Source organism: Pyrgilauda ruficollis, unplaced genomic scaffold, assembly GCF_017590135.1.
Source record: "Pyrgilauda ruficollis isolate IOZ18807 unplaced genomic scaffold, ASM1759013v1 scaffold14, whole genome shotgun sequence".
Classification (NCBI taxonomy): Eukaryota; Metazoa; Chordata; class Aves; order Passeriformes; family Passeridae; genus Pyrgilauda; species Pyrgilauda ruficollis.
The window spans coordinates 11,503,011-11,515,892 of NW_024512543.1; the positions used below are offsets into that span (position 1 = coordinate 11,503,011).

The window sequence follows — 12,882 nt, forward strand, 5'->3', positions numbered from 1 at the left end:
CTAATGCCACAGTTGTATATTTACAAATATAAATCATAAAGACAAATAATTCTATGATGTTAGGACTGCAAGTGATTATTTCCGCTTCAAAAGAGTATAATGACACCCTTTCTGTAACTAGAGCTATACAAATACAACAAAGGTTGAGGCTTGAGAATTTGGACAAGTTTGCCACAGCTTGCAGCTAAGAAGCTTCCCTGATTCACAAACCTGGGGTGAAATTCTAACAACACAGAGCAACTTTTTTAAGATCAGGAATTCCCTGTGGCACACCCACCCATGTACAAAAACATCATTGCTACCATGAGACAACTCCAGAGTGTCTGGGCACAGGATTCACACAAGCTCACAGATGCAGAGCTGTTTAACAAAGTTAACTGGCACCCTCACCTGCAGACAGTACACTGAAAAACCAAGGAACTGTTCTCATGGACTGGCAGTTAAATTGATTGTGAGGCCTCTTCTCAGCATCTACAAAGTTTTTTTAATATGTCTCTCTTGAAACAGTAACTTCTTAATGCAGCTCATACCCCAAGCCAAACAAGAATTATTTATGTTTGTAAAAACTAGCAAGTAAACCTGAGGTCAGCTCAACTCACACAGTAACCCATATGGCCATGTCAGGGGTACCAAACATAAAAAGGGAACTATGAAAGTAACAAGCCATGTTCATTTTCATTGACTTTCCTCTGAGCAACAGTTTTAGAAGAGAAAGTTGTCCCTATTTAGAGCCACAAATTTTTGGAGTAAAGTTAAAAACTGAAAGCTGTCAAAATAAGCATATTTCTCCTCTTGCCCTTTACACAGGACGAAGACTGCTCAAATAATAAGGCTGAAGTTTCTTCTCTTCTCAAGAGGCAAAATATGTGTTTGTGTCAACCCCAAATCTACAGAAAGTCACAGAATTATAGGATGTTCTTAATTTCACCAAGTTACTTGCACTTTGAACAAAAACCCCCAGTGCTTCTCTGACTATTGCTTAAAAATTTTTATTGCAGCTACACTTCCCTTGATCCAGCTTTCTGTGTATCACACTCTCAGGTTCAAAATGAGCAAGGTGGGAAACCAGAGCATTGAATTTCTCCCTTTGGACCATCTGAAGGATATGCATGACCACCTTCACAGGAGGCTTACTCCTTTTCCAAGCACTGGCAACTGTCCCTCTCTGTTTTAAACTTGTATTACGTACTTGGCTAAATTATCAACCCCCTCTTTGATTACGAGTTTGAATATAAATGTAAAAAAGCTCTTGACTAGACTGGAGTACACACACACACACACACAGAGTGATCTCTTCTTGCAAGTCAGTGTTGCCACTGTCCTCAGAATTATGCTCCACTTACTGTGACCCTTTCCACAGCAAATACAAAAATTCACATAGGGTTCTTGCAGGGGACAAGCAACTACCACCGGATTTCTGATAAGGTACCTTTACAGATGCAGTATTAGGCTGCACTAGCCCATCTGAACAGAGGGAGAGAGAGAGATGTCATTTCCTACTGTCTTTTCAGGATTGCTGCTCCCCAGGCTTTTCTTCTTTCTACATACAGGTCTACAGAAGAATATTTCCCCTCTTTCTTAAACACACTAACTTCTGCTCCTCCTTTCAATTTTATATTGGTTTTGGGTTCTGCTGTTGCTTTCTTTCCTAAACTCACAGTTTCAGACTTGGTAGTAGTCATTTCTGTGTCCTGCCTGGGATTCACAACCTGGTGGAATTCACCTCTCACTTCTCCTCCATTACGGGGGCAGCTGACACCAGATCTCTCAGTTCAACATGAAGTATTTATGTATCCTGAAGTCTCGAGAAAATTAAAAGCATCCCAAATATGACAACAAAATTCCTTGATGTTGTAAGGCTTATTAGCCTTTTTTATTGACACTCAGTATAAAATACGAGTGAAGTCATCAATGTGACGACTACCACAGACACAAGGGATGTACATGTACATAATTCACTCTCCTGCTTCATCTGTTAATGCCAATTTCCAAGCAAAGCCTGGCCTTCAAACCTAAAATTTGCATCTCCCCACAATATAATAGCCTGCAAACCAATTCAGCTCCTTGCTAAATCAACCGCTAAGCCAGCACTCCCTCAACTATTTAGTCCTGCTTATTTTTCAAGAGAACATAAGTTTATGCTTCACTCCCAATGCAATTAGCACACCGTGATGCTGCAAAAGAAATAACAAACTTGCAGTTTCTTCCATACCAAGTAACTTTTGCAGCTTTCAAAGGAGAAACAAGGGCTCCTGGAAGCATTTGAAGCTATTCTCCATGCTCATTACCTACCCCACTTGTTCCACTGGACAGCAGTTCCAGCATCCTTGGTTTTCAGGACATCAAGCCAATAGGCAAACCAAGTTTGTTTTCCCAAGTGAAACTAAAGGCTGTAGAATACAAAGATGTAGCGACTCAAGAAGATCAAAGTTAATACCAAGGAAATATGATTAGAACTATAGAGAACAACTCTAATTTTGATTTCTCAACACTTGCTAGTTAATGAAAAAACCCAGGGATTTTGACCTACTTCACTCAATGCCACTAATCTCTGTGTCTCAAAATGCAAAGATATGCAAAAGTTGTAATACCGACCCACATTACGTGAACTGCTACCAACAATCATTAAAGTTCTGCTATTGAAATCCCTCCAGAAGCTTGAGATGAGATTATGACAAGAACCACGAAACTACATATACTACCTTGTCTTCTTCCTCATTTATTTGTCAATTCAATCCTTGTATACGACTGTATTAAGTCTCAAGCTCTCCTGAGAAAATACTAGGAACGAAAAATCTTCATTCTATTTATGGCACCAAGACCCATAACACTTATTTTTTTGTATGTTATATGAAGACCAGAGTAACTCCTGCACTGCACATCACCATAAAAATGTGATATGGCCCAGACTGCTTAAAAAGCATCTACTCTGGGTGGGGGACAGGATGATATTTCATCAATTTTTTTAACTAGTATTTTTAAAGACATGAGGTTTCCAACATGCTTTAAGCAGTTTTATGTGGCTTATCATCAGTGATGTACAGGGTGCTTTAAAGGCACATCACGGTAATCAACACTTCACACCAGACTGAGTGAACCCCAAAATTGCATGACTGCTTGGTTCATGGGTGATCTAATCCAACAGTGCTCCATGATGGAGGCAGGCAGGGCAGCATAGAATAGGATTTGGGAAAGACATGGGTTTTAAAAGGTCTGGCAGGAAACAAGTTCTCAAAACACCTGCCAAAATTCCCTAATATTAGATACTTTGCAGCTGGGAAAAATACTAAACAGTGGGACCAACTAGGCTGCAAATTTGTCCTGTGAGGTGAAGATGTTGTTTTCTCTCTCAGTGCACCCCTTCTCACACACTGCATATCCCCTAGGAACTCCAATGAGCTGACTAATGAAGAAAAAGATGGATCAAAAAGTTAGGGGATGAGCAGTATGCTTCAAAACTGCTTATACTTATGGCAATAAAACAGATTTCAACGTTTCTGCAGAATCAATCTGTGCTAATTATCCCAACTTCCCCACTTCAAGTCCAAGGGGCGTTTCAGCCAGAACTGGAGTTACTTGACACGCACACCAGAAGAGCTGTGCTGTCCAAAAGGTGCTGCTGATGGCACATGGTGCAGGTAATTGAGAGGACAGGGGATATCATCATCTTTTAGGCTCTGAGAAGGGCTGGTCCAAAAGGCAAGGAAGTGGATGTCAATGCTCTAGAACATAACATTACAGGTTATATGACGCCTCTGACAAGGATCTGGGAATGCTGTGGGTAGAGCGTGAACAGGTAGTAGCTGTGCTTCTCCTGTACTTTCACATTTCAGCAGACCTTCAGCTTCTTGCCAAAGAACTTTTTGCTCTCTTCCATCACAAACTTGATGTTTTTAGTCAGACAAGAAGAGAGAATAGTCTTATTACTGTTTTTAAAAAACATATACACACATATATATAAAAGATGGTATCAACCTCAAAAACAGAACTAAATATTCACAGGATTACATCCTAAAATTCTACATGAAATGATACACAGACTTCTCATAAATTTATTTTTTTCATACCATGATTCCCTAGTTCTATGGGTTCTCCTGAAAAAGCGTCTTACAGATGGCACACATCTCTAATGTGTTCTTCTCCCCAAAACACTAAGCATCTGGCATGCCTACTGTTTAATTACACAACATGCTCATGCAGGAGAAAACATTTGCAAGCTTGGAATCTTATGCTCAAACTCCGATTAAATGCAGGAGCGGGAGTTGTTCACAGTCAAGGAAAAAGTTTTCAAACAGAAGCAAAAACACTATTAACACACAGCAAGCAGATCTTCAGTAAGTTTCTCTATGTGCAAAAATATCCATTTTAGAAATCTGAAGAGGCTGAGAGGATGCAAATTTTACAAGAAGCTGTATGACAATTTTGTTAAATCGTTGATGAACACTGACACTACAACTAAAGCATTAGTTTACCTTGGAAAATAACACAGTCTAGCTGCATCTTTGCAACTTCAGGTGTATGCTGAGGTCAATTATTACTCTACCCTGCCATTTTCAGAAATACATATTAAAGTAGTTCATCTGTAACTTTTCTACTCTAATAAAATGCTCCCAGGAAGACTGACACCCCAAATTCTTTTATCACTGAATAGTGCACTCCCTCTGCTGGTACAGCACAGACCTCACACCTCAGCAGAGGAGATCTGTGCATGACACTTCTTCAGATGTGCACCTGATGCAGCTCTGTTAAGTTAAATGACTTCCTTAAGAGAAACTTTCCTTAAGAGAAAACTCATTAATAATTGACTTCTCTGATTAAATCTTGCAGGGTGACAAGAAGACACCATGGGTTGTCCTTCTCAGTCAACTAGAAAATCTGTACTTGTCAGATGCACAGTGATTTTCCAGGTGAAAGGCTTCTGAAGACTCACTGTTATAGCACTTCTAACTTTCCAACAAGTAGTTCTGAGATGTCAAATAAAACACACACAGACCTAAGAGCTTGCAGCAGTAAGCTGACATTACCAACTCCTATTCAGTCATGCAACAGCTGCATTTTCATTGTTTGTCTATGTTTTAATAAAGTGTGAGAATCTTATTAAAGCATTGTTTTAAGAGGTGCTGTGCCTCCTCACATGGAAACCAGAGTTTAGACTCCCCAAAAGAACTGTACTAGATGAATTTTGTACTTGACCTAATCAGAAGAGCTGCAAAAAAGTCAAATCTTTTGAGCCATCTTTGAAACTTCTAATGTTTTAGCTTTGAGGCAGAAGGCTAACCCTCAGCTAATACACTGTTATGCAGTGTATTCTGTATGCAGAAGATTTAGCAGTGAATAGTCACAAGGAGTTTCATCAGCACACACTGGTAATACACTAACAGCGTCCCTGTGACGTGTAAGCAGCTATTTCCTCTGTCCTTTTTAAGCCTTGATACGCTAGGATGAAAACCTAATTTCTGAATGGTCCCCATGTTAACCAACAAGAGAACAGCCTTATGTTTTAGCCTGATTTCTTCTCAATAAAACCTTCAGTTTAAATATCAAAAAGTGAAGGCAACTTCTGAAGTAAAGTTAATGCATGCTTCTTTGAGTTTGGTCTTCCTTCTTGCTCATGTATTTTACAGAAAATATTTAAGTGCCTTCTCACTACGCTGCACTAAAACCTTAGACATACAGAGATAAGGGCTGCCCACCCCAAGAAACACAGATGAAGGGGAAGAAGAACGAAGCACTTACAAGGACCAGAAGAACAACTGCCAAGAAGCATTAGGTGCTGTTTTATGTACTTAGCTTGCTCCTTTCAAATAGCTAATAGGCCTCTTCGCAACAAATTACATTTCCCACAACAATCAGAACAGTCTGATATGACAATTAGAACCACTGGGTTTCTCCAAGACAAAAATGTGAACCTGTAGTCTAACAGGTCAAAGTAATTCCCTCAGACAACTGAATCTTGTTTTCTGGTTTTGAATTATCAAGAAGTGTTGGTAACTTACCTTACAAACAGACATGATGTTAATGTTAACCATTTTGTCAATCATCTGCAAGAAAACAAAGTTCCGGGGTTTACTCATTTTAAGTTATTTGAACAATATTTATACATCCTCTGCGTTTAAGTGCAGGGATGAACTATCTGCCTTTTCTCCTTGCCTACCTGCTTAAGTATCAGGAACAGTAGCAGGCTTTCAAAGCACAGCCTGTGAATTGCTCTTGGTCAGGTTTCATCTTTGATTAGGGACTTGCATTAATACAGAACCACAGAGATGTATCACACTGACACTCTATTTCCTAACACTATTTGCAATACTTATGAACTTTAAAAAATTCTTACCTTTTACACATGTTTTAAAATTAACTACTTCTTTTACTCTTCACCATTTTAGTGACTTTAAGTTTATTCAGATATACTTAGTGACCCTTAAGCAGAAAACACGGAACCACAGTGGACCCAATGGTCTACAGGGGTTTCAGAAAGAAAATCAGGCACCAGTGAAATTGCTCATAATCAGAGTTTTCGATGTATCCAATACAACCAAGATTGTCCCTACATTATGAACTGTCTGAAATGGTCATATTAAGTTTTGTAAGTGTTATGGACTATGCAGCTTTCATCCATGAAATTGCTGGCTCCCCGCTTCAGTCACATAAGAAGTGCCCCAGCACAAGCTAAAGCAGCTCATAAATAACAGTGAGATGAGACCAGAGACAGGAGCAGAAGCAGCAGGGAAGAGTATGTAAAGAACACAAGCAAAAAGTGAGATTGTTACCATCAGCACTGTGTTATGCTACTTATGGAAATCTCCAAACTTTTGAACACTTAATTCTAAGTAGAAAACCTCATTATGTGGGTTCCCTAACCAAACCTGAATACTTCTGTAATATCTGTTAATCACAGTAAAACACTAGAAGGTACCACAAAAGCACTTACCTTCTCCAGGTCTGGAATATCAATAAAATATTCAGGATAAGCATAGGATATTCCCACATTGTTGACTGAAAGAAAAGAATGAATGAGATCACTTTGATGCCCCCCGATTAATGGCAATTTTCAAGCAATTAAATGCGTAAAACGTCGCATTTATGACATTCTAATTGCTCTGGCCAAGTTTCCTTAGCTGTAACTACCGCCGGGCACAGGCGGCGGAAGGCGGGAGCACACGGACAGGCCGTGTTCACGTGTAAGCCCCAATTCTCCCACTGTTTACAGGCTGCCGACTTCAGCCCCTCGCACCCACGCCCCACAGCGCGGGGGGCACGACGCTGCCTCTGCCACCAGCGGGGGTGTCTGCGGGGCGTGGAGCCAGAGAGCAGCTGCCTGCCGGGACAGCAGGTGAAGCCGTTTCACACGGATTTTTCCGACAAACCAATATAGCGAGCGCGGTACGAGCCAAGCCGCGCTCCCCGCGGAGGGAGCGGCGGGCGCAGTGCGCGGCGCGGCCGGGAGGTGGCAGCAGAGCCCGGCGCGGGCGCGTCCCGCGCCCCCCGCCCCGAGCGCCGCCGCGCCCCGCGGGCTGGGGGAGCCGCCGCCGCCGCCCGGCCTCCCTGCACGGAGATTCCCCGCGGGAAACCCTTCTCCCCGTCACCCCCGCACCTGCATCGAATTACTTAAACCTCCTAGATTTGGGTTTTTTTCAATACTTTACACTGACACGGTTTTATTCTCGGACGTGAAACCAATACCCATTCTCTAAATCCCAGCCCCAACAGGACAAAACTTCTAATTCTGTTTGAAAACAGAGCTGCTCTGCAGCCTCGAACTCCAGAGAGCACATTGATATGGAGACAAAAAGCAGCAACCAAAAGGGATCTCCGCTTCCTAAGTATCTGTTGTTCATCTTACGCAAGTGAATCGCGTGACATGTGGTTGCTGTGGCAACATTTTACATTTATATAGTGTCTTACACCCCAGAGAATCCCAAAGTGCTATGTATGCTCAGCAGCACTGTGCACCTCCAGGCAGGAGTCTGCACGGGGACAAGAAACGTCGTCAAAAGGCACCGATGCCTTTTTCAAAAAATAAAATAAAATAGCCCCTCCATTTGTGCCAAAAGCTATCGTTTTAAGACCCAGACTGAAAGATAATTTAAGTATCAACAGAGATGCAGGATGTGCAAGAAACAGGAGGAAGGGATTCTGGCACAGTGCGCCAACTTCATTCGGAATTCCCTCAAGCTCTTTTAGTCCAGATCTTAGTGTATAAATGGAAGTTCATTAGTCATGCTGTGTGTTTCAAATTTTTAACTTTTAGATAACCTTTAAAAATTGAGGTGAGGAATTGAGGGGAACAGGGAGTTGGCAAATTCCCAGCAGACATTTGCTATATTTAGAAAGAGTGAGAAGTTTTTAAAAGGAAGAAGATCCAGTCTGGCTACTGCCAAAGTGAACCAAATTTTTTTCTTATTTTCATCCAAAAATAAACTATTTTTCGTTCCATCTCGCTGGAAAGGATTTTGGCTATGAATTGTGGCAGGGTTAAGCGACTAACCTTGGTAATTCTGTCCAAATTTAGAATGCTTATATGATTCATGCTACAGAGACAGTCACATGGAGTTCACACCCCTTACTGCTGACTGGGTCCCATTTTCTGCAATCATCTCTGCTGCAAGTTTGTAACAGACCATTAAAAAAATCAGGTTTTGGGTTGTACCATCATATTTTAACTAGAAAAAAAAAATGTATAGCAACAGGGTAAGATACTGTCCAGCACAAACTCCTTTCAATAATCAGAGCTATTTAAGAATGGCAAAAGGAAGATTTCCCACCTCTGCTTGTTTAACATATTGCTGTAGCTAGCACATGTTCGAAGTCACTGACAGACGCTGTTTTGAACACACAGCAAAACATTATGCAAACTCTTTTAGCCTTCCTACGTGGGTGAGAAGAAGCTTCCAAATAAGAAGTTTACAAGGATTTCAATCTGTAAGTACTTTAGTTAGACTCTGTGCAACTCCATAATTAGAAGCTCATTCTTGAGCAGTACGCGTGGAGACTCCCGTGTCTCCAAGTAAGAGGTTAAAAAATAATCGGCACTGATTACTGGCAACGGTGCTGTGCTACCAATGCTTCCCATACCTATTGTTCCATATGAGACCTGAAAGAAGAAAATGTGCTGGAACCTGAGAACTCAACCCTTATGGCTGTTCTCATTTAAATCCATGTTTTCCCTGACACTAACATGGAAAAGACAGCTCAACAAAAGCTACATTCTGGATTCCAATATTACAGAATTTAAAATATAAGGCATTAAAGCATGATATTAATTACCATGAAAGCATTAAAATACTATCCTACAGGAGTAGCCATCATCTGTGTGGAAAAATTACATTGGCAAATGGTTGCTATTAATAAGCTATATCTGGGGGAAAGAAACTACTCACATATTATTTAATCTGGTGATCTTGGGCACAACATCTACTAAAACTGCAGGGGACTAGTTAGAAGAGAGGTTTTTGTAAACCTACACTGACAATGGCTGCAAGAAAAAAAAATGCAGAGGAACTCAGCTAGAGAATACACAACTCTAGAGCATTTATTTGCCATTTTTACCATGTTTTTAGCCAAGATGCTCAAGCAAATAAAAGCAAGAAGCAGGCTCTGTTTAAGGAACATGCTTTGTTTTCCTGTAATGAGCTTACACAAAATGGGACACACACACACTGCTTTAGTGCCCAGTTTGTGCAAGGCTATAAAAAGTCAGATTTTCATTATTTTGTAAATCACCATAACCTAATCACAGCCTAAGAAATAATAAAAACCCTTCCAGTGTGGATATGTACCTAGCACAGTAAAAGGTTTGCTGGTATTTTGAGACATTTAAACCATCTACCATTCTGCAGCAATTGCTACGTGACAGGCAGCTTGCAAGCCTTACACTCCCTGAGTGGATTTTGACAGGACAGATTAGAATGTACATTAATTTTACTCTTCAAAGTTTCTTTGGAACTTATTTTCTTCAGAAACAAGAAACATGGCATTCACAGCTGTGTCACAACTACTCTTTACACAAAATACATCCTTGACAGTTGAAGTTACTTCAATAGCTTTGAATTTTTATAGCAATTAAATGCTGGATGCCATGAGTTGTATGTACTCAAGTCTGTTAAAAGTAGTAGGGAGCATTCTGGGGTTTATCCTTTAATGTTATTTTTTAATTGCATTTTTATATACACTATTTTCTTAAGCATTCTTTTCAAACATTGTACAAGATTCATCTATTAGCAACAAAGTTCATACAGTATATTATCACGTATATAACAAATTTGTTTTGAAATATGCCTAAAATACTCCACAGTTAAAGCTCCAACTACTGCACTTCAGACTGGTAACATGAGTAGTGAGGAGTGCTTTATCAGATGACAGGCACTAGCAGACGTCTGAGCCGCATTTTTTTCATGTGTTTAACTATCACAGGTTCTCATCCCTATATTGACTAACCACAGAAATACAGGATATGCACAGACATATGTGTTTCCAAGGTGAAAAAAAAACCCCAAAACAACCAGGAAACCAATAAGCAGTTGCCTTTACCCCACTGTTCAAAAAAGATTCAGGTAAACTGCTGGCATGTTGAAACTCAGCTTGTGATAAAACACCTATATGAAATCACCTCAGTTCTACATTTGACAAAGTAACTGGAAGGATCACCTTGTCTTTTCAAGGACTCCCACACCACCTACACCCCTGTGATGTAACAAACCATACTCACACATACTGTGCTCCTATCAGCAAAAGAAACACAGCTTATCAACATGGCCAGAAAAGGCTTAAGACTTGGGAAGCAGGAGACAGTTACTTGATGTTCTATTGTAATGACTGAATTTCAACAGCTCTGTAATTAAAAGTTCATGGTTCTCCCACGGGGCTGTACTCCTAAATTGAATATTTCCTAAGCTAAGTATGTGAAGCTTGCTTAGGATCGAAGATGGCATTAGGTCATGGAATCATGGAATAGTTTGGGTTGAAAGGGACATTTAAAGGTCATTTAGTCCAAACCCCGTGACATCTCCAGCCAGGTCAGGTTGCTCAGAGTCCCATCCAACCTGGCCTTGAATCTTCTCAGGGATGAGGCATCCTCTACCTCTCTGGGCAAACTGCTCCAATGTTTCAATATCTTTTCTTCTTTATACCTAATCTAAACCTACACTCTTTTAAAGCCATTGGTCCTAGCAACCTGCCTATTTCACAAGCCCTGTTAACAAGTGTCCCCATCTTTCTTACAAGCCTCCTTAAGTACTGAACGACCACAACAAGGTCTCCCTGGAGAGAGACCGTCTCCAGGCTCAACAACCCCAAGTGTTCACGTCACGGTGTGTGCAGTCATGAGATGCAGTCAAAGGCCTCTAAGAACAACACACTGAACACATTCAATAAACATCATAAGTTCCTAGAAAGTAGGCACACATGCAAGCACTGTCTCATGTAGTGTATCAATAGCAAGCTAGAAAACATCTCAAGCATGCAGCAACACAGCCCTAGTCAGACAAATAATCACTTTTGTGAACTGGTTTCAATAAACTTCAGTATGGGAAGAAGTTATTAGGCACGTCAAGACAAAACATTACAATGAAAGATTTAGAAAGATCAGATACAAACCTAAAACACCAATCTCCAGGCCTTCCAATCCTGCTTTGATTCCATTGTAAATATCTTCTCTCTCTCCGAAGTCTGCCACAATTACTTTTGTTTCCACTTTGTACTTCTCCTCTAGAATAAAACAGTTTTGAGAAGTTTAAGTTTGAAATAGTTTACCATTCAGATATTCAGACCATATCAGTTATTAGGTTTCACAAAACATTTTAAGTAGCTAGCATTACACAGGAACATTTCCACCTCTGCAAGAAGAATCCTTGAATTTTTAATATTACCTGCACAGAAGTTCATGTGATTAAGCTACTTCTGATGAGAACAAATTCTCAAATGATTCTGCACATTTTATTTGTAGGGGACAAGAAAGGTGGCAAGACAGCAGATTATACACTTTTGCAAAGAACAGCAAAAATGGAGAAATCTAGAAGCACATGTGCACAACAGTGCTCACATACAGCTTGACAAGAACATTTTTTTTCAACTTAAGCCAAATGGCAAATTAATTGCTTCAGACCAAGCAAAACAATTCTGTATTGCCCTCCATTTCCATTCTTACTTCTGGTCCCATAAAACTTTTTGAATCTTTAGTTTTTTGAATGTGTACCAAAAAGGGAATGTGTGGGTGAACAAGAACAGAACTTCAAATTCGATCATTCCAAAGCCCTTCTGATGTGCTGTCATCTCCAGCCTTACTAGTACAGGAAAAATACATGTAGGCAACTACATTTTGAAAAACAAGAAGGAACGTAGTAAAAATACTTAATATAAAAAGCAACTCTGCTTTCATCAAGCTCAATTATATTGAATTAAAAGCAGTACAATGTCCTCTCAGACTTCAAAAGAACAGAACAGTAGCTTAACATCTCAGCATCTCTGCTCTGCTGCACCCGACTCCCACCCTAGCACTCCTTAAGGGACCTGTATACAGCTCGAGAAGGATTTTGCAGCACTTTGCCCCCAGAGCCATTCATAAAAACCAGTGCCATGTTAAAGGAAAAGAATCATTCACAAAAAAGATTAGAAGCAGCCAGATTCCCATGATGCTCCTTCCCATTCAAGGGAAAGCCGTGACTCCCATGATCCTGCCATCCATTCATGCAGAATCATGAATCTACTGAACTCACTGGTTTGCTTGCTGCCTCCCCTTCCCCCCTCCCCCCCACCAATATCCCTAATGGCAGATGAAATTATTTCTGCTCCTTTTCCCATCCTCAACCTCTTCATCTCTCCTGAACAGCTGCATTGTTTAAAAATCCCCTGAGAGATGTTGCTATGTCAAATGACGACGTAAATAGC

The 12,882-nt window shown here is 40.4% G+C and overlaps 1 protein-coding gene across 1 annotated transcript in view; it reads right to left on the reverse strand.

The window, feature by feature from the left end:
• Positions 1-12,882, reverse strand: part of HSD17B12 (hydroxysteroid 17-beta dehydrogenase 12) — an 83,703-nt gene that overhangs the window by 21,524 nt on the left and 49,297 nt on the right. Inside the window, 3 exon segments of the mRNA XM_041460027.1 lie at positions 5,997-6,041; positions 6,929-6,993; positions 11,593-11,703. Of these exon segments, the coding sequence (XP_041315961.1) occupies positions 5,997-6,041; positions 6,929-6,993; positions 11,593-11,703 (221 nt within the window).